The 23,624-nt window shown below is 37.4% G+C and overlaps 8 protein-coding genes across 8 annotated transcripts; 3 read left to right on the top strand and 5 right to left on the bottom strand.

Annotated features, from left to right (window-relative positions):
- Window positions 1–158: 158 nt before the first annotated feature.
- On the bottom strand, window positions 159–1,094 carry GCK72_002448 (uncharacterized protein; the record flags this gene model as incomplete). The annotated part of the gene is made up of 5 exons (XM_053723430.1): window positions 159–266; window positions 320–512; window positions 635–793; window positions 838–909; window positions 952–1,094. The coding sequence occupies 5 exons, from the start codon at window positions 1,092–1,094 to the stop codon at window positions 159–161; spliced, it is 675 nt and encodes a 224-aa protein (XP_053592075.1).
- Window positions 1,095–1,335: 241 nt separating this feature from the next.
- GCK72_002447 (uncharacterized protein) lies at window positions 1,336–2,197 on the top strand (the record flags this gene model as incomplete). Its single annotated transcript, XM_053723429.1, has 4 exons — window positions 1,336–1,472; window positions 1,515–1,759; window positions 1,806–2,041; window positions 2,087–2,197. The coding sequence occupies 4 exons, from the start codon at window positions 1,336–1,338 to the stop codon at window positions 2,195–2,197; spliced, it is 729 nt and encodes a 242-aa protein (XP_053592074.1).
- A 153-nt stretch (window positions 2,198–2,350) lies between these two features.
- On the bottom strand, window positions 2,351–3,107 carry GCK72_002446 (uncharacterized protein; the record flags this gene model as incomplete). The annotated part of the gene is made up of 3 exons (XM_003111891.2): window positions 2,351–2,534; window positions 2,581–2,950; window positions 2,993–3,107. The coding sequence occupies 3 exons, from the start codon at window positions 3,105–3,107 to the stop codon at window positions 2,351–2,353; spliced, it is 669 nt and encodes a 222-aa protein (XP_003111939.2).
- Window positions 3,108–7,917: 4,810 nt separating this feature from the next.
- GCK72_002445 (uncharacterized protein) lies at window positions 7,918–9,358 on the top strand (the record flags this gene model as incomplete). The annotated part of the gene is made up of 6 exons (XM_053723428.1): window positions 7,918–8,289; window positions 8,335–8,490; window positions 8,543–8,731; window positions 8,784–9,041; window positions 9,093–9,200; window positions 9,257–9,358. 6 exons carry the CDS (start codon window positions 7,918–7,920, stop codon window positions 9,356–9,358), a joined length of 1,185 nt encoding a protein of 394 aa, XP_053592073.1.
- Window positions 9,359–9,981: 623 nt separating this feature from the next.
- GCK72_002444 (uncharacterized protein) lies at window positions 9,982–12,125 on the bottom strand (the record flags this gene model as incomplete). The annotated part of the gene is made up of 9 exons (XM_003112192.2): window positions 9,982–10,131; window positions 10,176–10,292; window positions 10,340–10,502; window positions 11,051–11,142; window positions 11,188–11,262; window positions 11,312–11,431; window positions 11,475–11,890; window positions 11,937–12,040; window positions 12,085–12,125. 9 exons carry the CDS (start codon window positions 12,123–12,125, stop codon window positions 9,982–9,984), a joined length of 1,278 nt encoding a protein of 425 aa, XP_003112240.1.
- Window positions 12,126–12,610: 485 nt separating this feature from the next.
- Window positions 12,611–14,898, bottom strand: GCK72_002443 (uncharacterized protein; the record flags this gene model as incomplete). Its single annotated transcript, XM_053723427.1, has 9 exons — window positions 12,611–12,713; window positions 12,761–12,842; window positions 12,897–13,071; window positions 13,125–13,606; window positions 13,653–13,856; window positions 13,909–14,168; window positions 14,214–14,384; window positions 14,430–14,689; window positions 14,776–14,898. 9 exons carry the CDS (start codon window positions 14,896–14,898, stop codon window positions 12,611–12,613), a joined length of 1,860 nt encoding a protein of 619 aa, XP_053592072.1.
- A 760-nt stretch (window positions 14,899–15,658) lies between these two features.
- On the bottom strand, window positions 15,659–17,538 carry GCK72_002442 (uncharacterized protein; the record flags this gene model as incomplete). The annotated part of the gene is made up of 7 exons (XM_003112039.2): window positions 15,659–15,829; window positions 15,877–16,074; window positions 16,122–16,313; window positions 16,359–16,584; window positions 16,630–17,007; window positions 17,343–17,425; window positions 17,470–17,538. 7 exons carry the CDS (start codon window positions 17,536–17,538, stop codon window positions 15,659–15,661), a joined length of 1,317 nt encoding a protein of 438 aa, XP_003112087.2.
- Window positions 17,539–20,184: 2,646 nt separating this feature from the next.
- Window positions 20,185–22,558, top strand: GCK72_002441 (uncharacterized protein; the record flags this gene model as incomplete). Its single annotated transcript, XM_003112187.2, has 10 exons — window positions 20,185–20,387; window positions 20,791–20,881; window positions 20,932–21,020; window positions 21,069–21,161; window positions 21,211–21,295; window positions 21,340–21,510; window positions 21,555–21,844; window positions 22,031–22,209; window positions 22,256–22,397; window positions 22,444–22,558. 10 exons carry the CDS (start codon window positions 20,185–20,187, stop codon window positions 22,556–22,558), a joined length of 1,458 nt encoding a protein of 485 aa, XP_003112235.2.
- Between the last annotated feature and the right edge of the window lie 1,066 nt (window positions 22,559–23,624).

Below are 23,624 nucleotides of genomic sequence, written 5' to 3'. Positions count from 1 at the left end.
GAACGGATATTTTATTTTCCTGTCGCCATTCATGAAGCGTATGTGTGGTAGTGTTTCTGTAATTATTGATGTCCGCCGCTTCTCTAAATAAATAATTTTTCGCACATCAATTCCTTTTTTGTCTATGAACTACAACAATCATTTCAGGAAATCAAAAGTTATTTATTGTCTTCTTCATGAAGAATACTCAAAATCAGTTCAATTTGTTCCCATTTTCGTATTCTCTTCGATTTCTCTTCTTCGAAGTTTTTAAGAATTTTATTGATCTGAAAAAAGAAAAAGAAGAAGTCTCACCAGGATTATACCAAAAAATTCAAACCATTTCAGTCTCAGAATTCATTAGTTGAATACTCCATTCCAACATATTCAATGCTTCAGAAATCTCTTCTTCATTATCAGTTTCCAATGACATAACTGCGAAATTTATTGACTCAAGTCGATTGATTTCTCTCATCTTTGCACAATTCGAAGAGTCAGAAGGGACATTTGCAGTTTCAACATCTGACGGATTCCTAGGAAATTCATCTAAAGAAAGAATCTTCTCGAATGTATCAGAAGTTTCCAGTTCGATTGCAGTAGAAGTTTTATCAATTCTGAAACAAAATTCGAAAATAGAAGTGAATTCGTTTGTAACCTTCGACTTCTTGGCAATGTTCTCGGAGTATTCAATTGAATTTCAGTTCGATTTTCTCCAAGTGAAACCATTGAAAGACGGCGTCGAATACTGCTCAAAACGGAACGAGATTCTCGATTTCTTCTGATTCGTCGAAGACGATTCACTCGAATCAAATCTCTGGAAATTTTAAGATGTTTCGAGGATCACTTCTTGTTTCCAACCTAGTAGATCTTGCTTCAACTGGAGTGATTATGACAGGCGTTGCGATTTGAAATGGGCTAGAATTGGGATCTCTGAAAATTCATGAATGAAGAGAGCTCGTCCCTCTCTCAAACCTGGGATACGGGCTGGAATGTGAAGATAGAAGAGCAGGAGATGTCATATCCACAGGACGTCGAATTGTGACTGGTGGTGAACTAATTGAAGAGAATAAGTCATCGGAAAATGACGAGTTTTGAAAAGATGAGTTGTCAGTCATGGCTAGTAGTGATGGTTGGTTGGTTAGTTGGGGTTGGCAATGAAAATATGGAATAACATTTCAATTATTTTTATTCTTCATTTCTCAAATCCCGTGTGTTTTTCCAAATGTTAAGAAAAATGACGTGAGAAATATCGTGCCAATATTCTAGTTTGACTCGAAATGTTTCGTTTTCTTCCATTCCATAACATCTCGAAAAAAGACATATCTACTCGTAAAGTTCTCTCGATTACACTTCACCATGAATCCCGGCGATCGTTGGAATCCCGGATGGCAACAGTTTATGATGAATCAACAGAGAGCACAAGCTGGTGGGAATAGGCATCCACAACCACAGCCAATCAATCAATTCGGACAACAACCTAGACAGAATATTGAGTTAGTGTCCCAGTTTTTACATAAAATCAAAGATATGTACAGAAGAAATGTACAACAGCGACGCAACAACGCCCCGCCTTTTGTTCAGAATCAGAATCGAAGAGTTCACAATCGTCCCAACAACAATCACAACAATGCGGCTAGAAGAGAACACAGAAATCCAATAAGAGAAGTTTTGACGAGAGACGATTTGGAGAGAATTGAGACGGTGTCTCGTAAAAACTATCACACGAGAACTGCATTGGAGTATAATGATCGAGAAGATCAGTGTTGGTTGAACATTTTGAGTAGGCTTTTCTAACTTTTAGATTTCACGTAACATCTTTGATTCAGATGAAATCGATGAAAAATCACGTCAGTTCACAACTGCTCAGAATCACAACGGCGGTGATATTTCGCTTCCGAGTGAAGAAAACATCTGCTCAAATCTTCGTATCGTAAATCAAAATGAGGTGATTATGGCGACGAGAGAACTCCTTCGAAACTACGGAGCTACCGAGCAAGAATTAAATGGAGCACTGAAAAACTTGGAGATTCATTTGAGAACTAATGCCCTCGAATACAGTTTCGTATGTTTTTCTTTCTGTAAATTACCTAAGTAAATTCATTTTCAGATTGAAGGAATCTCTGCCGAACTCATCTCGAATGCAAGAAAATTGACTAGCGAAATCAATGAACTCGATGACATTCTGCGTCGCATCGATAAAATCCGTCTCCAGAAATAGCTTTGTGACCTCCTATTAATGAATGATTTTGATTTGATTCAAAAACAACAAATTTCCGATGAATCACTTTACAGACAATGTGAATAGTTTCAAAATGAAGTTTGAGATGGTGTCAAAACAGTGAGAAGAGTACAAAAATGAGTAATAGGAAAATCAGTTTCTGGCATTGACGATAGTCGAGTTGCGTTCACAAATCGAGTTCAATAGGAGGGTACACGGGTAGAAGTAGGTGTATGAAGTGGATTCTACAGGGGATGGAGATTGATAGGTGGCAGCACAATTGGCGATTGATGACCATCCATTGACGATTGGATTGAACGGCTTGATGAGCCAGTTACTGAAAATTGTGATTCTTGGTGGTTCGGTATGAAGCCATCACTTACAGTTTTGATGGATTGATCGATCCAGTGGTCTGCCATCTTGGAAGCTGCTCCGATCGTTCGAAGTGACTGAATCTCACGAGTCCGATCCAGGAGAAATGGGACTTCTCCGTGCGTGAACGTACAAGGTCCCACTCTTCGAACGAATTGGCAACAAATAGAGTCGCTTGCTTATCGTAACATTTTCTTTCAGCTTTGGCGAATCCAAGAAGTTCAGTTTCGTAGAAATAACACGAATCCGAGAACCTCACCCATCCATCAGGGCACTTCTCGGTTTGATTGATAGGAAGTGGTGTTGGTTGTTCAGCCAATGGTGGAAGATCTTCGAAAGCGTTGGTTCCCAAATCCTTGTGGTCCCAGTTGTAGAATTGCACTGAGTTTATAATATAGTAGATTACTCATGGATTTCACTTACATCTTTGATGGGGTTGCTCATCAGAAAGAGCCAGAATGTACGGCCCGTCAGTAGTATTATCGGCTGTTACTCCATAAACGAATAATGTGAAAATGATAAAACGAAGGGTAGTCATGTCGGTTAGAAAAGTTGATGAAAATGACTGAATTTTCTGATTATGGTATTTTTATTATTTTGTTCTGTTGATCTCGGAATTCACTGTGAACTGGCGGGTAGATCAAAATGTGTTGTACAAAATATTTATTTCTACCTAGAAGCTCTGAATCTGATTTTTGAGTTTTTCGTAATTTTTCCAGTACTACTTTATTTCTGTAAATACATGTAATTTTTCAAAGAATACATTTTTAAAGGATATTTATGAAAATAATAGTTTTTAGTTTTAGAAAATTCAAAGGACTATCACGCGTCAATGTAGTTTCGGTCTTGCCACGACTACAGTACTCTCCGGTCGGTGTACTCCTCTCGGATAAACACCTCAAACGACATGAGAACTTTCAAGTTTATTTTCGTTGCTTGTTTTTTGTTGTTTATCAGCGCTCAGCTAGCTTCTAACTTCCGGAAGCTTTATTTTAGAAACTGACCCCTTCTGGACGATGCTCACGACTTGCTTGTGAAAACTACATATTTTCTAGAAATATTATGATCATCTTTTTCGAAGCCTGACAACTAGTTTTCTATTCTCAGTCACCACTAGTGCAAATCCTTTATTCTACGAAATCCACTTCCTTATTGTTCAATTCTTTCTTGTTGGCTTGTGTCCCGATGTTTTAGTTTCAAACGTGCCATTTCCATATTGTTCTATGTTTTTTTGGTGCCTGATTGTTCGATCTTCATTCTTCGATAGTCTCTAGAGAACTTCACCATTTTCCGCAGAACTATAGTTTATTCTTTCGAATCGGACTGAGCACACATCGAACACAAAAACCGACACATTTCTCTTCCTTCCTGACTGTGTCTAGTTTGATCACATTGTTGCAACGGCGTCTAAGAGACCAATTCGAAAATAATGACGAAGAGGTGAAAAATCAAGAGAAATCGTTATGAGAATAAATCAAAAGTGCGAAAAAAAATAACAAGTCACACATAGAACCCAAACCTATTAAATTTTTCAGCAGCTATGAAGAACAGAATCATTAAATGGAATTCTCCAATTGTATTCCTAGTTGAACGGGAAACCTGCAGGTCTTATTAATCAGATAATATTTCATTCCGCCGATCATAGACATAACGCTGAACTGTCTATAGATCAAACATCGCCTACCTCTCATGATATTGCTATTTGTATTTGTTTGAACAGTACGCTTCGATTCGCAAATTATCTTAACGCACCTTTTTCTGCTCAATTAATTGCTTACTTCAGCGGGAAAGCTCAATGTTCTCAATGATCTCTTTACGTGTCTATGATCCTCTAATTCTCTTCAATTTAACGGTTATTTATAGTCTGCTGCCTTGTCTTTATCGGCTTTCTCACTGGCCCATGGCCTTGCTGTTTGACCGTTGATCGTCTGCGTCTCTTGAAAAACTGCTCTATTTGGTGTCATGTTTCTCTACACACTCTCAATGTCTCTCGTGCGCATCAGTGAACAAAGCGGCGAAAGGAGGCTACGACTAGAGAGACCCCACTTGCTGGTCGACCTTACTCTTTTCCTTCTCAGAGGTCCGCTTCTTTTTCTTTCCGTTTCTCCATGTATACAAGTCTTCTTCCGTTGTTTTTTTTTTCTATTTCACGAACATAATTTTGCTCGTTATTTTTTCGGCTCAGAGAGAGACTGAAAACTTATTTTTTCGATGTGTACGTGATGCTTTAATTTTTTGTTGTCTTCTACATTAATTAATGGTAGTGAATACTTTTCGGTCAGAGTTTGGTTTGAGTCACCCATTTTCCAAAATTAGATTTATTTATTTCATTTGTTTTCCAAGAAGCTTAAGTTCTGTTTAATGTGATCTTTGTTTTTGTATAACTCAGACATCCGCAAAACCGAAGATCCACATCACAAGTTGGATGCTTGTGTATGTTTGTTATTCTCTGTTTTTTTTGTTTTGTTCCACTGTTCTCATACTGAGACGATGCAATGTTCCTCTTCTTTTCACTTTTTCTATTTTCTCAGTACTTTTATTTGTGTCTGAGTGTGCGAACTTTGATCACAAAACATCTGGCATTCTGGTAAAGGATGTTTGATGTTTTGATCTATTGAAAGTTTCTGGAGAATCGTTCGTTTTCTCTAAAATTATACATTCTTTGTTTTAATCGCATCAGCTGCAGTTTTGATGTTTCATTTATCACCTTCTGTGCTAGCGTAGTATGTAGACTACATTATGACTCGCATTTATTGCTGCTTCTTCTATTCTTTTCGCCTCCGCTTCTTCTAACTTTACACAACGTTTGTGTGTCGCATAGACAAATGTTTGAGCGAAAAGTGTTCGCTTTCCGTCTTTCCACGTATTCACTCTTTGTGCCAAACAAAAGTATGAAATAGTGGTTGGACAGTTTTCATGTTTTGTAGTTCCCAGTCTTAATCGTAGCCCCATCATCTCTCTTTTCTATCTTCCCGATCTGTGTACCTTGTTGCGTTCATCGAATCATGCCTACTTTTCTTTTCTCTCTTTTCTACTAATCATCGTAGTTACCTGCAACCCCACTTCATCACGGCTTCTGTTTTTCTCTAGTTTGCGCCTGAAGTATGTGTGTGTTCTTTGTGTCTCAACACATGGCTTCTGCCGCGAAATTCAAGTGTGGTTTGCACGGCCACTGAAACGAGAGTTTTTTATACGTTTATGCATGCAAGCAAGGCCAAGAGTTCAAGACGAAAACTACTAGACAATTCAGAAATTCATTTTTAGTTGAATATTCTCAGGAAGTTCGTGTTCTGACTTGACATGCAAATATAGCTCAACACATCCGAATTTTATAGGCCTACAAAATCTCCTTATTTTCAGTGTGAATAATAAAAATGGATCGTGATCTTCCACCTTGGCGCTCTTTTCTTTTCTACTCTGTTTTGTCTTCGTCGTCCCGTTCTGTGACCCGGAACAAAACACTGCTATTTCTCAGATATTTTCTACTTTTATAACAAAGATCACTGTTCTGGGTGAGTGTGCACAAAAACGTGTGATTTGTGCTATTCTCATTTCGTGATCCTTTTATATAAAAATATAAATTATTATGTCCAGATTAATTTTGGAATCGCTCCATTTTAATGGTGTTCTTACATCGAAGAGAAATGAGCAGCAGATGAACTAGGTTTATGACGCTTCGAATTTATAACAAATCTGCAAAATAATTTTTGAGATAATAAGTATATTAGATTAAGAAGATTATCCAAGATTTGGGTAACAACCTTTACATTTATAACATAAACTTTGGTCGGCTCATAGGCTTTACTCTGCAGCCTGAAATTTTCCATACTCGCACTAGATCCTATTTTGAGCATGATCATTTACTGAATACATTTTGGGAATGAGCATGCAGTTTTCAGATAGTAATAATGACTCAATCATCTATGTTTTGTCTCCTTCCGATCTTACACCCGTAGTATCGTTTCATCACTTCTTAATCCTATGTTTTCTGCTTTGACCTTGTTTCTTTCCCATACTGAAAACATCTCAAAGTCTAAAGTATTTTGTGATACAAATGTTTCCACCTATTTATCATTCATTTTCTGATACATGCCATCCATTTCACTCCTATCAAAGTTCCAAGTCCGTACATGAATAAACATATGGCGCCACTCTGATTATCTTTCTTTTGCTTCCTATTTTCTGTTTGGAATATTTGTCGAAAGAAATAGGAAATCGTGACTCAATTTTCGGGGTTTCAGAAGAGTTCACACTTCGTTCCCAATCTTTCTCTTTTAAGAAATGTAACATCAAAGTTCTACGAGATTTCTTTGAATCATCGTAGAACACTCAACAATTGTATCTTTCTTACTCTATTTCTCGTCTGTGACCATTTTTCTTTCTTACGCAGAATACGACGCCATTTCTGTTTTGTTTCTATCTCTCTTCCTTATTCACTATATTGTTTCGCCCCGTCTGTGACAGTGTTGTCCGAAAAAGGCAGTGAAATACGCATAAGAAGACATTTAACATACACAAACGGGTGTCTATTGCTAGACACTCCTTCATGTTGATTTCCATTTCATTTTTTGAATGAAATTGAAAACATATGCGATGACATATAGTGGGAATCCACTTCAATAAAACTTCATTTCGCTTTTTCTTCAGAATTTATTTTTGAATTCCTTCAAAAGATCTCACGAAAGTATCCGTATTATGTAGTTCATCATCATTTTTTGGTATTACAGCTGTTTCTGTCTAATACGCTTCTGTCATTTTCGATTTACTTCCTGAATAAAATGTTCTGATCTGTTCGTAAAATGTACTTGTGAACTCTTTGAACTACGTCTATCCGTTGCCTGCCACTCACAAACATTTCCGTCCTTTTTCTTTACTTGAACTATTCTTACTTTTTTCCCGGAGAATGTTATATTTACATAGCGATTTCGAAATTTTGTCGGTTTTAGCGATCCAATACTTCACGGGCAAAGTTATATTTATATGAGCTGTATACGGGTTTTTGAAGAGTTTGAAGTTTGAAAAAAGTGACTATATTTCCCTATCATAAAACTGCTAACTTGTTGATTTGTGATAGGAAAACACTGTTTGCGCACACTTCTCTCTTCATTTTTCATTCTCTCTCCGTCATTTTCCTCCCCTTCTTTCTCGTCCCTCAGCGCCAGACACAACCAATTATCGATCTGTTTTCGATGAATGACAGCAGTTCGATGTTTTCGTTGAGTTCGATTTTCATTCCAACCCATTTCTCCCTCTTCTTATTTCTTCATAATTCCAGTATCCACTGTCTCTTCGTTCTATTTTTAAATTCCATCTCAGTATTTTTTCACATATTACTTTTTTGTACAGGTATGGAACCACAAGCCGACGCGGTATTCATCGGCGGTGTCGGCAATGCTGGAAACGAGATGAGTACCGTCGGAGTTCCAGCACTTGGCGTTTCTTCTCAAACTGAAATTAAAGTTGAAAAGGTCCAGCACACGTGGACAGTCAAGAATTTCTCACATTGTTATCAGGAGTATCTCGAAAATTTTGTTTATCTTCAACGAGGAGATGAGCAACTGACATGGTCAATTAAAATTTATCCGAAAGGAAATGGGGAAAACAATAAGGATTTTGTATTTTTATGTCTGAATCGGGTGATTAATAATAATGTGAAAGCTGGGAAGATCGGATTCAAATCACAATTCAAACTCAGAACAGCTGAGAACAAAGACATCGAGGTGATATTAATTTCTTTAGAAAACAATCATTGTTCATGTTTTCAGATGAGAATTCATCCCAATCCGTCACATTCTGATTATGTGTCATACATCAAACGTGACGTTCTTTTCCCTCAAATAATGCCCCGTGACATGATAATTGTGAACGTTGAAATCGATGTTGCCGTTGAGACGATTACAACAACAAATGAGCCGATTCAAGTGAGTTTTTTTTTGAATGTGGATAGTGAAAAATTAACTGTTGTATTTACAGTTTGAACCAGTAAATACGGAATTACAATTGGTTGAAGATTACCAACGATTATTCAGCCAGGAGTTGCTAACCGATTTTGAAATAAACATTAATGGAAAAATTATTCGAGCTCACAAAGCAGTTCTCGCTGCTCGATCACCAGTTTTCAATGCAATGCTCACACACCAAGATACGGATGAATCTAGATCGGTATGACAATAAACCTTTTTCAGCTGACACTAATCTCCCACTATTCTTTTAGTCAACACTGTATATAAAGGATATGGATTATGATGTTATCTACGAGATGGTGTACTATATTTACTGTGGACGTTGCCAAAAAGACATCACCGATATGGCTACTGCTCTTCTTATTGCTGCTGATAAGTATCGGTTAGAAGAGTTGAAAAGTCATTGTGAGAAGTACTTGGTCGAGAATATCAATATTGAAAATGCATGCAGTCTTTTGATTATTGGCGATCTTTACACGGCACCGAAGTTGAGGAGACGATCAGTTCAAGTGAGTATATACGGTTGCTCGAATTTCCATCAAATATCTTTTTCTTTTCAGTTCATCTTGGCACGACCTAAGATGGTGACTGGAACCCAAGGATGGGATGACATTCTCAAGTGCCATCCAAATTTGATAACAGATATCTTCAGTCAAATCGACAGACAGGTATTTCTATTTTCAAATATAGTTGTTTTCATATTTTTTGAATTGAGTTATTTAAGTCATCAACTGGTGCCACGTCTTCCGTTTCAACTCTTCCTGGAATTCCCATGGAAATTCCTGGACTTCCTGGAAACTTGGGTCCACCACCATCTGGATTGTAAACAGACGCTGCATACTTCGTCTCATTTGCTGGTCTCCATTTCGCTTCCACCCTCTGAAACACCCAGTGATCTTTGATAACCTTGTCTCTGTTCTACTTTCGATGTATATATCGCAGAAACTGTTCCCATTTTAATGATATGTTCCTTATTCCATCCAACTGACCCTCGGGTATGTGCACTTTTCCTCGTCAAGTTCTCTTTATGTCGATTCTTAAATTTCTGCAAGAAGTTTTGAGGATCATGAAGAATCTCGAAAGATCACGTTTCATGTAATTACAGTTCCTGTCCAGCCCACACCTCTGATCCATTTCGTTCCCTCTTATAACCCTCTGAGCTTTATATGTCATATTCTTAATATTGGACACATGTTTGATCCATGTTTTAACAAATTCTGCTATGTCTTTTTTTTAATTCTTCCCCCCACTTGCCTTGGTGCTTTCTTTTGAAACCTTTACGTTCTGCAGGCCCCTGAACTCCATAAACACAAAAAAATAAACATAAGAAATTGACTGATTTATTAGAATATTATTATGTCGATGGTTTGGGATTATGGAAGAAATCGAGACCGGAATGGGAGAGATCATAAAGATGCATCTATACATTATTGAGTAATCGATTTGAGGTTAAGACTGAAACGTGGAACATCCCTGTTTGGCTGCCAGTATTTTATAATCCTTCTCTTCATTTCCTCGTTTCGATTTTTGTTCTTTCTGCCATTTTTTGCATTCTGCACGAAGACGATCATCAGAAGTTAGTGGATCCAAAGAGAAACGCTGAAAATCTATATTGAACAGACTGGAAAAAAATAATGGCTTACATGAATCAGATAGTTCCTCCACAATGCCCATTTGAATGGCTCAACAGTAGATGATTTATCAATAACACGCGCTTCTGCACGAAGAACATCAACAATGAAAGTAGTTGTTAATTCGATCTGCAAATGAGAAATACGTAAATGTTAAAATGAAAATTAGAGCTTACCCAATCGATCTTAGTCAAATGAGCAGCTCCGGTGAGCTCATCGAACAATTCTCCACTCCAAACTTGTTGCCAAAACGACACATTTTTGTGATTTTTTGTGGGTGGTTTGCTTTTCGAATCGGATTTCGAATGATACTCGATGATGGGATTTCCTTCAAAGAAACTGAAAATTAATCAATTCCATACTTGTCACGGGCCGGGCCGGGCCGGGCCGGGCCGGGCCCGCTAAAAAAATCTTCCGGCCCGGCCCGGCCCGTTCGGCCCGTCAAAATATTGAAAAAAAAATTTTCGTCGTTTTCCCATTGTTTTTTCGTTTACTACTTTATGGCAAACATATTATTGATTAGAAATTATAAAAAGACAACAAGTGAAAACGGAAATTGTCAGAATAAGTTATTTTGTCACTATAAACTTTGAGCCTCTCAAAGTCTCTGTGATAATCAGCCGATGATCAGAATCAGGATCAAGAACTTGCTGGAGGCTTCTGAAAGTAGTCTTATCGAATCCCCCGACCTCGATTTAGTATAAACCGAAGAAAAAATTTAATTTCCAACACTTTCGATTCTATTTTTCAAAAATAATTTTTTGCTGCGGGCCCTGCGGGCCGGCCCGGGCCCTGAAATTTTCAGCGGGCCCGGCCCGGCCCGGCCGGCCCGTGATTTGACAAGTATGATCAATTCAGATTTAAATGAATAGATACTAAAAACGAACCTATGAACTTTCTTCGGATCAAAAACTCGATCTCTCAGCAGACTTCCAACAGAAGTCGTCTCTCGGAATGTACCAGGACGGGTGGCTGTCACCTGAATTATTCTTCAATATTTCTTCCGCTTCCAGTAATTTTATACCTGCTTATCTGCAACTTTTCTTGAGCATCCCAACAGAATCACACAGACAAGCATCATGAAAAGCGAAGACCAGAACTATAAACAAATTAGCTTTTGAATGGAAAATTTTCAATATAGAAAATACCAGAAAATGTTTCCAAGTATGCCGTCTTCTCTTGATTTTTGCACTCCGATTCCCGATGACTGTTGAAACGATTGCAGTTAAGAAAATGGCACGAAATACTGTGGTTTGAGCTAGTCGAACCTGGAAAAAGTGGTTCCAAAATAGTTCGATTTTAATAATTAACCATTATAAACATTGATGAAAAACTAGCGAGCCAAATGTAGCTCAATTCTCGACTCTGTTCACCACATTGTCCAATTATGTATATTCCTGCAGTTATTCCTAACGCAACCACGCAAATGAATGGTATCAAGTTGATATCTGTCCATCCAAAGGTTACTGTACACGCAAGCCACGTGGCAAGTCCAATGTATGAACCATAAAGAACTGAATACAAGAATCGAGTGAATGAGAATTCCACGAATCTTGATTGAGCCAATTGCAGTTTTCCATTTCTGAAAACTGGTAAGATTGGTTTCGGCGACTTCTCTGAAACTACCGACTTCCATTTCTCTTTTTCTTTATTATCGTCACTTTGTTTTATCAATTGATTGTATGCATTTACTTCATATTTGAACATAAAACTGTCATATAACCATCCTAAAACATTGAATTACTTTCAATTCCGATTTAATCTTTTACTAACCGATGAGAACAACTCCGAGTGTAGAAAAGAATACAAATGCTTCGGGAACTTGTTTCAAATATAATCGATGTGCTCCAAATAATCCTCCAACTATTAATATCAGTCTGAAAATTTGCTTTATTTAATTTTATTATTTTTTAAAAATTACCTCACTATCCAGGGTTTCACCTCCACCGTTTCGTTTCCCATTTCTGAAATTTTTCCTATTGATTTCACTCGATCTTCTTAAATTTTGCATGCACGGTTAGGTACCGATTGAAGTAATAATTTCAACTTTTCAGCTTGAATATCGCTTTTAAAACTAGTCACCACTTATTATTTGAACATTGAATGTACATTAAAACTGCATTTTTTGTGAATTACTCAGTATCACAATGGAATTGGTGGAATAAGAGGAGAGGAAGGGATTATGTCAAAAGAGAAGAGAGACCAATGTAATAAATTTACATGTGTATATTATAAATATTTATATTTTAAAACAACCATTTTGGAGTGCCAGTAAAGGGGAATTTATACAAAAAAAACAGTGAAGCACGGGGGAATGTGATGGATGAAAAAAGGTGGGAAATGTATAAAATACACAGGAAAATGCCGCTCTTTTCTCTGCAATGTACTCAAAGAAAGAAGAGTGCAGAAAGAATGACGTTGAAGGACGAGCAGGACCAAGAGAGTAATTAATCGATTTTGACGGCAGCATAAATCTTCGTGAGGAAGAAATGTGAAGCGTAAAATCCGATCGTTCCAGTCATGAAGAAGAATGTCAGGGCAATCAAGGACCTGAATTAGTAATTTGGAGATAAATTACGATTTTGCTACAAACTCACGAGTATCCAAAATAAAGCACTGTAGGCACAAATCCTTCAATTGTCAGTTTTGTGTTGTAGTAGAAAACAGCGTAAGCCATAACTAAAAAATTTATACTAGTGAAATTATATTAGTGACTTGAAATAAATGACCAACCGTAGAAAGAAGACCCTCCAGAAATGACGAACGATCTCCACCACCAGCGATAATTTTCAGCGCAAAGAGAGAAGTAAGTAGCAACTACAGAGATTTGGGCAGTTGATATGGCCAGAATAATGGAAACGATGAAAAGGAATCCGAATAAATAATAGAATTGATTTTCCCAGATCGCCTGAAATTTCAACACTGTTTTGATATTACTGCAACTCATCTAATGAGACTTACGTTAAAAATGAAGAATAGTTCAATGAACATGGCTCCAAATGGAAGAACTCCAGCGATGAGTGAGCTGGGGATGAGCCGAAGATACCATGGTTGCTCAGGAACTTGACGTGGGATTTGATTGGTACGAACGGGATGAGTATATGGTTGCTTGCGGTATCCGAAGTAGAAACCAAGGAAGATCAATGGCATATCAATGCAGAACCACATGACAAGAAGTGCGATCATTGTACCGAAAGGAACAGCTCCAGATGAGTGTTTTCCAATCAGGAAGAAGTTCAGAAGGAAACCAGCTCCGAGAATCAAAGAAGGGAAGAGAGTAGCAGTTTGAACAGCGCATCGGATTGGGTTTCTGCCTTTCATCGTTTTATAGAGACGTCCGGCGTGGTATCCAGAAATGAGACCCATGAAGCAGAATAAGAAAACAGCAGCGGACATGAGAGATCCACGGGATGCCGGGGAGAGCATACCAAGCATGGCACAAACTGTAAAGACATGATTAATCTTGCACCAAAATGTGGTTATGCTCACCAACGACGATTGCAGACATTCCAAGCAGCTGAATTCCAGTACCAACCATATTGACAAGAATCATTTGATGTGGTGGTGGACGGAAAACGTCTCCATGAACAAGTTTCCATCCAGTCTCTTCCAATGTGTCATCTTCTTCATCATCCCTGTTGTATTGAGCAATATCTCTACGAACAGTTCGGACAATGGTCACACTCAAGAAACCTGAACTTTTCGATAAGTGTTTGAAGATTCGAGCATTACAATGTATTCTTACCAGAAAGTGACAAAACGACAACGATTGAGTTCAAGATACTGAACCAATGAATATCAACTGCCTTCGTAGTCAAATAAACGTCCCAACGAGATGCCCATGGAACGTCACTTTCTTCGAAAGTAACGGAGTACGAGAATTCAATTGTTTGTTCTGCATCTCCGAGTTCGACGTGTCTTCCTCCGTCTTCTGGAAGAGAGCACGTAGAATCACTGTTTTTGGTGGCTGTTATAGATCTTGGCCTGACTTCGAATCCAACGACTCTAAAAAACTTTTTACAGGTATAGCAAATAAATGATAGAACGAACCTATACAGACCAGGTGTATGCTGATGATACTTGACAACAAACTGGAGATGATTGTTAAGGAAAACTTTAGCGTTCTCATCAATCCATCCCAGACGGTATCCAAGATCGTAATAAATGTCTCCAGATTTGCCGGGGCTGATTACTGTAGCAACTGGAAGGTTGTCGACAATCCTTAAAGAAAAGGTTTCTGATGATTAAAAATTTTTATCAACTCACATATGTGCAGAATATTCCTGACGAATACGCTCTTTGAATAGTAGAACATCTTCTTTTGATAATTTGTTTGAGCACAAAGTTAGACATTGTTCGTTTTTCTTCATTTGGAATCTATATGGTGTGTTGACGATTCGATCACCTCGCATAACTTCTCCGAGGTTTTCGGATTTGTATTGAATATCTCCATCTGTTGGTTTACAGAATGGAACAGAATAGTACTCGAATGGCATAATGTTGCTTGAGCTGGTCAGTTTGATAGCCTATAACAATTTATCTGATAAGAAGAGAAATTCCTCGAAAGGTTTCTATGTATTTTTTTCATACTTTTTATAAGAAAATAACGTACCTTAACATCGATGGCATCTCCAGCTCTGAAATCAACAGGAGCTACTCCAGGCACATAAAATCCTTGTTCGAGAGGTAATATAGTCGCGAGCACCAGAAGGGTGCCGAATCGCAAAAGCGTCATTACCTGAAAAAAGAGACGAAAAATAAGTATGAATGGAAGAAGAGAAGTATAATCGATGCTCTGATGTTGATGATGTTGAATAGAATATAGAAACAGAGACATTCTGTGTGCGAGAGACGGAGAGATGTTAAAGAAAACAGAAATAGTTTCGTAGTTTACAGAAGTTCTAGAGAATATTCGTTCTGCTCTACCTCGAACGAGAATAAAAGCTTTCAACAAGACAGGACTCATTAAAATAGTTAATATGTAATTAAAAAAGTAGATAGCAATTTAACTTTGAAAAACTCTTCTCTACCATAAAGCGTGATGATTAGAAAATATTTTGATATTTCTATGGAAACGTGGATCTCTGGAGAAGCTTATCGGCTCAAAAATCTCTTGACACGCGTGCGGCGCGGTGTTGGAGGCGGGGCTGAATGGCGTGGATTGCCTGTTTGCAAGCGCCGCACACTCAGGAAAAAACACACAGAATGCGTTTTCAGTTCACATTCTTTCTTAAAAAGTGAAAGAGACTATTTTGATTCATACAAAACTCACTTGTTTTAAGTAACTTTCAATTTGAAAGTAGCAAATAAGTTTGATACTGATCTTTCTTCAGAAGGAACACATGCACTCAACACAAGTGGATTATACGTTTTAAGCACAGTTCACGGGAAAATATCAAAAGTTTATATTTTTTCAAATGCAACAAAATCAAAAAGTAACAAAAATACGTTCAGGGTGACAAAAGTGAATATAAATAGAAAAACAAAAATAACAATTATTGGTCAACAACTTTAATTCCACTCAGTACATGTCCACCAGCGACATGTTGCGCCATAAGCGGGTGGGTTCGATCGGGAAGAACCTGCATTACACGACACATTTGATCAGTCAGCACCAAGTTTATCGTTTGACGCTTTGCTAGCCAGTCATACGCAGAGACGAGTATCTGAAAAATCGAGTTTGTTACCGATTGGTTCAATATGAAAAACGTACATTCTGATGGGGTGAATAGATGACGATTGACGCCGATGGTGCAAGCTTTGGGTATACCAATTCCAGAACACTTATTGGATCCACTGTACGACTTCCGATGATGAGAGAGTGAGCTTTTTGTTCAGAAATCATTTCCAGTCCTCTTTTTTCCTTATCTAAACGCTCATTTCGTCTTGCCAGTACTTCTAGATCTTGATCCTGGAAAATTTATTCACTAAATTCTGTTTAGATGCTCAAAGCTCTACCTCGATTTTTTCTGCAGCTTTGTGCTCAACCCCTCCATTCTCAGCCTCGTCATCAAATGGTCTTCTGTTGGTTTCATACGGCAACTGCTTTTCAGCTAAGATACACTTGATACGAACAGGAAGGAACGTTGATAACGTTTTCTCATCATAATTCATCGAATGAACACAGGGAATCGACTGTGCGACTGCTCCCTGAAATAAATTATTTCAAAGTTTTCTGTTTATTTGCAAACTAACTCTATGAATATGGACACATCCTCCTTTGCCTCCAAGTCTTTCAATTACAGCAGAAGTGATGAGTCCGAGTGTCTGTTCAAATACAATCACATTTTTTCCATGATGAACTCCAGCCATTTGAAGAATCAAAGCTAATTGATCAGCACGCAGCATAGCTAAACGATCAGGATCTTTCAGATAGTATGCTTTAGCAAGAAGACGGATGGTGGGTCGAAGGATCAGAACTCTGTAATCAAACTGTTCTTAAGTGAAAATAATGAGAAATTTACACCTGTCACTATGTTTCTTCGCTTTCCGTTTGATATACTTGCTCTGTGAGAATACTGTTCGTGTTTGAAATGAGGCAGATCCCTCGACAAGTTTCGCAACTAGATCTTGTCCACTAACTCCTTGTTTCTTCATTTCCAAAACTGCGTCCATCTCCAACTTTTGTCGTTTCTGTTCAGGTTCTAGTTTCAGTGCTGACGGTGCAATGACCACGCGTGGATCAGAGACCTCAACGGTTTCAGATGTGATTACTTCGGTGTCAATAACGGAGGTCGCTACTGGAGCTTCCTGAAGTTGAAGTTCTTCGATGAGTCGGTCCACTGACATTGGAAAACATTGATTATTCGATACTTCGAAGAGGCCATGTGGTTTTCCGAAAGCACTGAAAAAATCTTTAAAATCTTTCAATATAATTTCAACGAATTCAAAATCAAAATTGCCCATTGATCAACTATTTGACACAAATAGTTCATTGAACTCTTTTCTGAATCAATCAAAGCGTTTTGTTTGCATTTCAACTTTTAATCGTCCAAAATTATGATTGCAAAGATCAAAACTACGATAGCGAGAAATATGTGACTTTTAAAAGACGCGCACGTGTCTGATGTTTAGATAGTACTTTCTCTTGACGTCACGACGAATGATCATTTTCAAATCATCCAAACAGGAAAAACAGTAGGCGAACAAGATAGAGAATCTTCTGATTTGTGTAATCACCTGTCAGCTGTAAACTTCAATTTCTCGATGAGAATCTTCTGTTTTGGTGTGAATCGAACGATACGACTTTGCTCACCATCAATCTGAAAACTGAAAATTTTCTAAAAAGTCTCTCTTCGAATCAAACCTTTTGAACTATAAGATATTCTCCACTATTGATGCAAGAAGACGTTTGAGGTGGTGTCTCCGCTTCCATGTTTGATCTGAAATCATAAAATATGCATTGTTATTATACAGAAATGAGAGCAGAGAACGATAAAGAAGTCGAGGGAAGAAATATGTCAAACACAAGATATGGAAAAAAGGAATACATGAATGTTGCACTTTTGAACTGTGAACTCTTTACAGTATTCCAGTTCGATCTTTCAAACACGTTCTTCTTTCAATTATTCTTCAACTTTTCTGTTTTGTGTCTTCTCTTCTATATTAATTTAAAACACAAATCGATGAAAAGTGAACACAAGACGGAACTAGTTGAAAGACCAAACCAGTTAACTAATGAGTAATTGTGATTGATAAGTATGACATCAACGTACACTCATATTTGGTAATTGATACTTAGTCGATCATTCTTTGCCGAAAAGGATATTTTCTTCTATCTCCCTGACGTGATATACTTTGTGATATTATCAGACAAAACTTTTAGAATAGTGGCAATCTTTGTTTCTATTTCATAGACCACTGTTCCCTCTAGTGATAGATCCTTCTATGATTTCCATGTCAATATTATTTGTTGTTTCTTCCAAAAACTAGTTTTTTTTCAGAAAATTCTCATCTATCCAAACTTTAAATTAACAAAAATTTCAATTTCAACATATACTTTTCTATTTTGCAGATGCCTTATGGGCGGTCTTATTCCCTAATTTCTTCTGATAAGTAGATAAATAATCAAACAGAGAAAAGTAATGAAAAGTGCGAAGGCGATCTTTAAAGGTTGCCTATTTTCTTGTTTGCCAATCGTCAACGGTTATAAAAAGAAACGAAACTTTGATCAAGGTTATCAGAATTTCAATGTTCTCGAATTTGTCATAGAGAACTGATAATCTGCAAAATTGTTATGTAAATTTCCTAGTGATAGTCTGTCAGTTCTGAACCTGTTTTGTGATTTGTTTGTTCCTATGATCATTATGAGATGCTTTACTGTTCAGCTCAAAAACTTTTAACGAAAGGGCTATTTTAGAAAAATTGAGATGTCCTTTAAGGGCATTCGCTTGAATTAAGATTCATAAAACCTATTCACAAATCCTATTATTTTTTGGCCGTTCAATGCGTTTATCATCATTTTTCTCTCACTTTTCTGGCGATATACCAACGTGCATTCTCGAATTTTCAGTCGCTATTTTTCTCAAGTAATGTTCAAAAAACGTCAGCTAGGAAAAGAAATTAATAGGAATAGACCTGAACCCATTCATTCTGTTTTTCTCAATCTTTGAATAGAGGCTCCTGTCTCCAGCCAGAACACGAAAATAACACATGAGAACCATGAGAAACGGTGTAAAACCGACAATTGTTTGTTCAGAGCTTTTGATCTTCTTATCAAAGTATTTGATCATCTAGATCTACTTTACACGAAAATTCTCCTATGTCCTCTCCTGATTCCTAAAAACCACCCAAAGATCGAGCAACTTCCGCCCGTTCCAGAAAAGTGAACTATTGGATTTTAAAAATAGAGTTGTCATGAAGAATTCATGGAAGGTGTTGACGAACACGTAATCTAAAATTCATGAAGAACATTGGACTTTTGAATGGGCGGAGCGTGTTACTTTGAAAATCAGGTTCCTCATTGAAGAATGAAATTCTCCAGATGACATGTCCCACCCCCCCCCCCTCTTTCGATGACTCAATGACTCATATTTGAGTCCCTTCTCATAGGGGATCTAGGTTCCAACAACATGAACACCAGGAAGCCTTTTTTAGATTTACGAAAAACATTCCATGAGCAATAATAAAAATCTCAATATTCTCAATGGACAGACGAAAACACCTATTCACTCTACAACAATTAACTTTCTCAATAACTATGTTGAAAACCCACATATTCACATCATAAATCGCCATAAAAAAGAGCTCGATTTCATTCAGGAAGTTGCTCGTTTGTTCGAAAATGCTTTCCTATTTCTTTATGAACCTAAGTGCCCGAAAACGTTTCCAGTTGGGTGAACTTGTCAACATGGAAGGATTTTTTAAAACATTTTTTTCTAAACATTGGAACTCTTTCTATCTTTTCAATATGAAAACGTCCAAATGTATAATCACAAAAGAAGAATTTACCAATTGTTGTTATATTTCAAAAGCACTGTGTTTGTTGTCAACTTATATTCGTTCAACTGTAGTGAGAAAAATAGTTATATTTGACTCCAAAAGTCAGTGGCAATTCTATTTGATTCTAACGAATCCTTTCCGTCAATATGAGAAAAACACAAAGTGAGTTAAACACATGGAGCAGACAATGTACTCCAAATGCACCCAGAAACGAAACATTCGCCTAGTTCTCATTCCTCAGACACAATTTCCTTTTCAATCTCTGATTCTCTTTCATTCTAACACTACTTCACTTTCCAATCTCTGTTCTTAGTCATCTAATCCTCTCGGGTGCTTTCGAGGTGCTCTGAGCACCCCCAAAAGCCGCTTCTTCCTCATTTACACACCACATTTCGCCTCCTCTATTCAGCTGGTCATTCACTTCATATCATCAGTTTTTTAACTGTAAAAACTCTAGATATCAAAATTTAACGGTCTATTGTCTACTGAAATTACATTTTTTGCTACTGATAAGCTATTAATTATATTCTACATTTCTATTTCATAAACTTATTTGCTAACATTCACTTCTCTAAAAAAAATGTCGACAACAGAAGAACAAAAAATACTCATAGAGCTCGAAACGATGCCTTTCATTGTTGGACCAACTGAAAATGGACAAGAACGGAAACAACAACAATTTGATGATTTGAGAATGAAGGATGGAGGGAGCGGAGTTCAAAACGGTCACAGTGATACGAAATCAGTGATGAGTACTGTGATTTCAAGGAAAAATGGAATATCGTGAGTTGGAGAGAGTTGAACTAAATGGAGGGAAATTGATGGTGTTCAAGGCTTGAAATTAAATAATTTCAGAGAAAGACTCATCTAGCAAAAACTGTTCCTCTTTTTTAATTGAGGAAATGAGAAAGCAAAAAAGTAAAATTAGTATCAAATAAAATAAAATAGAAGCAACTTTTTCTTGTAACAATCAGTTTGAGAGTTTTTTTGAGCGTTTTTAGAAAAATTCAGCAGAAAAACTCGAACTTTTCTGTTTTCTTTAGTTTACCAAAATAATTAGATTAAAAAACGACAACAAAATAAAAAAAATATTATCACTTCAAGCGTCGTCAAATCTGATGTCTTGTACGCAATTGCGTACCGTACCCCGTGAAAAATCGGCGCGTGGTTTAAATTTAGTTTTCAGCGCAACTTCTGGACTGATCAACTTTATCTGTGGAATGATTGGTCCTGGATGTTTTTCATTGGCAGTCAGCTTTAAACAAGCTGGTCTTTGGGTAAACTGATAGTGAGAAGTAATGAAATAATTGAATTTCGAAATGTTCAGGGTGGCCTCGCATTGGTATTCATTGTAGGTTTTCTCAGTCTCTACAGTATGCATAAAATAGTCAGCTGCTCGCAGTTTCTGGCAAAATCGTGAGGATCAAAGACATAAAAAAAGAAGATATGAATTCATTATTTCAGAAACGGAGATCAAAGTTTGGATTACGGTGAAATGGCGGAAGCAGCCATGTTAAACAGTTATAAATGGGCAAGAAGGCATGCTAAATTGGCAAAGTAAAAATCAAAAGTTTCTGAAACAATCAAATTGATTAATACGTTTCAGAATAGTAGTGAACGCATGTCTTCTGGCATTTCAACTCGGAGTTATCACAGTTTTCATGGTTTTTGCCGTTGAGCATGTGATTGAGGTTTCAAATAACAAAACTGGTGAATCTAAGCAGATGTTTTTCAGATCTGGGAATTCATTGCCGATTCTCCCCCTCCATTCTCCAAAAGTGTCATGATTCTGATGTATTTTGTTCCTCAAATGCTGCTCAATTTCATCGGGCACATGAAATTGATCACAATCCTCTGTCTTTGTGGAAACGTCATTATTTTCGCTGCAATTGTTCTCATTACAAAGGTATTATTTCTTATTTTATAGATCTATTTAAAACTTTATTTTAGGAATTGATGATGCATAAATGGTATCCAACGTGGGAATTGAATAGTGTAACTGGAATCGAAGGAATCTCACTGGCAGCAGGTGCATTGATCTACTCATTCGAAGGACAAGCAATGGTTCTGCCACTTGAAAATTCACTGAAACGACCAAAAGATATGACTGGAATGACTGGAGTTCTGTCGACTGCAATGAATCTTGTCACTGTTTTATATGCATTCCTTGGATTCTTTGGATATGTCACTTTTGGACCTACTGTACAAGGAAGTTTGACACTTAATTTGCCGAATTCTGTGTGAGTTTCAATACAGTATCCGTACAGTACTCGACAAGTACGAGAAAAAGGATGGTTGAATTATTGAAAAAGCTGTAAATTTCATAATATGATTCATGAATATAACAAATGTGCATTCAAATCCGGCCAATAAAAATCTAGATCCAAGTTCCGGAGAGTTTTCTATTAAAACTTCCCATGTTTCAGTTTAACCGTTTCGATCAAAGGACTTCTCGTCTTGAAAATCTTTTTTGGAAGTGCCATCCAACTCTTCGTAATTGTTCAAATGCTTCTCCCGAGTCTTAGATCGAAAATATCAGAAGATAGAAAAATGATTCACCGATTCCTTCCGTACGCTCTCCGTCTTGGTCTGATGCTTGTCTCATGTAAGTTTGCACTGATTCATCTCTTTCACTACTTAATTTCTTCTAGTATGCCTCGCATTGGTCGTCCCAAATCTGATGCAAATCATTCCGCTCGTTGGGATCACATCTGGTCTTCTCATTTCTCTGATTCTCCCGTCTTTCCTCGATTGTATGGTTTTCCTACCAGTTTACAAGAAACAAGGAGAAATGTGAGATATTTGTTTGTGAATTCTTTTGAATATTCCCCATTTCCAGGTTCAAATACTACCAAAAAATGATCATCAATCTCTTTTTATTCGTCCTCGGATGGCTATTCCTTGGCTCTGGACTCTATTCAAGTATCGATGATATTATCAATAATGACGTCTGAATTAATCATTTAAATATGCCTATTCTAAATGTACTTCTCACTCAAAGCATTACATTTATCACGGGTATTTCACTTTAAATTTCAAAAACAAAGACCCCCGTTTTCTGTGATTTTCCCCCTTTTCTTCTATCTCTTTCTCGGTTGATAATCAGGCGGCCGGTGATAAAATTTTACGATTTTTTTCATTGATTAGGTCATAAAACAATGAGAAAAAACACGAAAAACGGTAGGACAAATTCAGGTACAAAGTTTAAACAATTTGATTTAATCATTCAGAGCTTCGACTGTACCCTTGGAGCCAGAGAGCTTGAAAAAGTGGGTATGGTGTCGCACCCAGTGCAAAAAGCTTGAACAAACCTGCTGTTTCAAGACAAGAACAATCTGGAATTTATAAGAAAGCCCAATGAGATCTGATTATCAATCATGAAAGTTCGCTGAACTGGAGCCAAGTTGTACTCATTCGTCCTTGAGCTTAACTCAGACTGGAAAATTCTCCGATCTGACCAGCCCTACGCGGTCCGTAGCTATCATATGAAATTACTTCAAAGATGTATAGTGACTGTTGGAGATCATTCAACCGACGTATGCCTTCTTATCCATATTTTAGTTCAGTCTATTTTCCATTTTCTGATAATGAGTTTCTACCAAACAGAAACTTGATGAACTTACCGTATAATCTGTAATAGAGGCGCATCCGCTAGCAAGAGTTTGCAGAAACCTACCCACGGCCTCCAGCGGAGGCTCCCCTCAATGCACTGCGCGCAGTACTTTGATAGGGCCTCTGCAGGAGGCCGTGCCTACCTCGGCTGCCTTTAAAGATATGAAAATATTTTCAATATTCTCATCTTCAGGTATCTCGACATTCTCATCTTCAGGTATTTCGATTCAGTGAGATCCATTATCAAAAGTGATAACACTCCATTCCGTGATGGATCTTCTTTACGAGAACCACTATCAAAAAGTAATTTCTTTGAACCATATATCAGAAAGTGACCTTGAACGAAGATAGTTCATAGGAGAAGTTTCACGAGATTCGGTTGTTAAGGTACTCGTATTTCGGCCCCTC

This window comes from Caenorhabditis remanei, chromosome I (assembly GCF_010183535.1).
Source record: "Caenorhabditis remanei strain PX506 chromosome I, whole genome shotgun sequence".
Taxonomy (NCBI): domain Eukaryota; kingdom Metazoa; phylum Nematoda; class Chromadorea; order Rhabditida; family Rhabditidae; genus Caenorhabditis; species Caenorhabditis remanei.
Note: the sequence above shows the minus strand (reverse complement) of the source record. Positions and strands in the feature narration are given on the sequence as shown.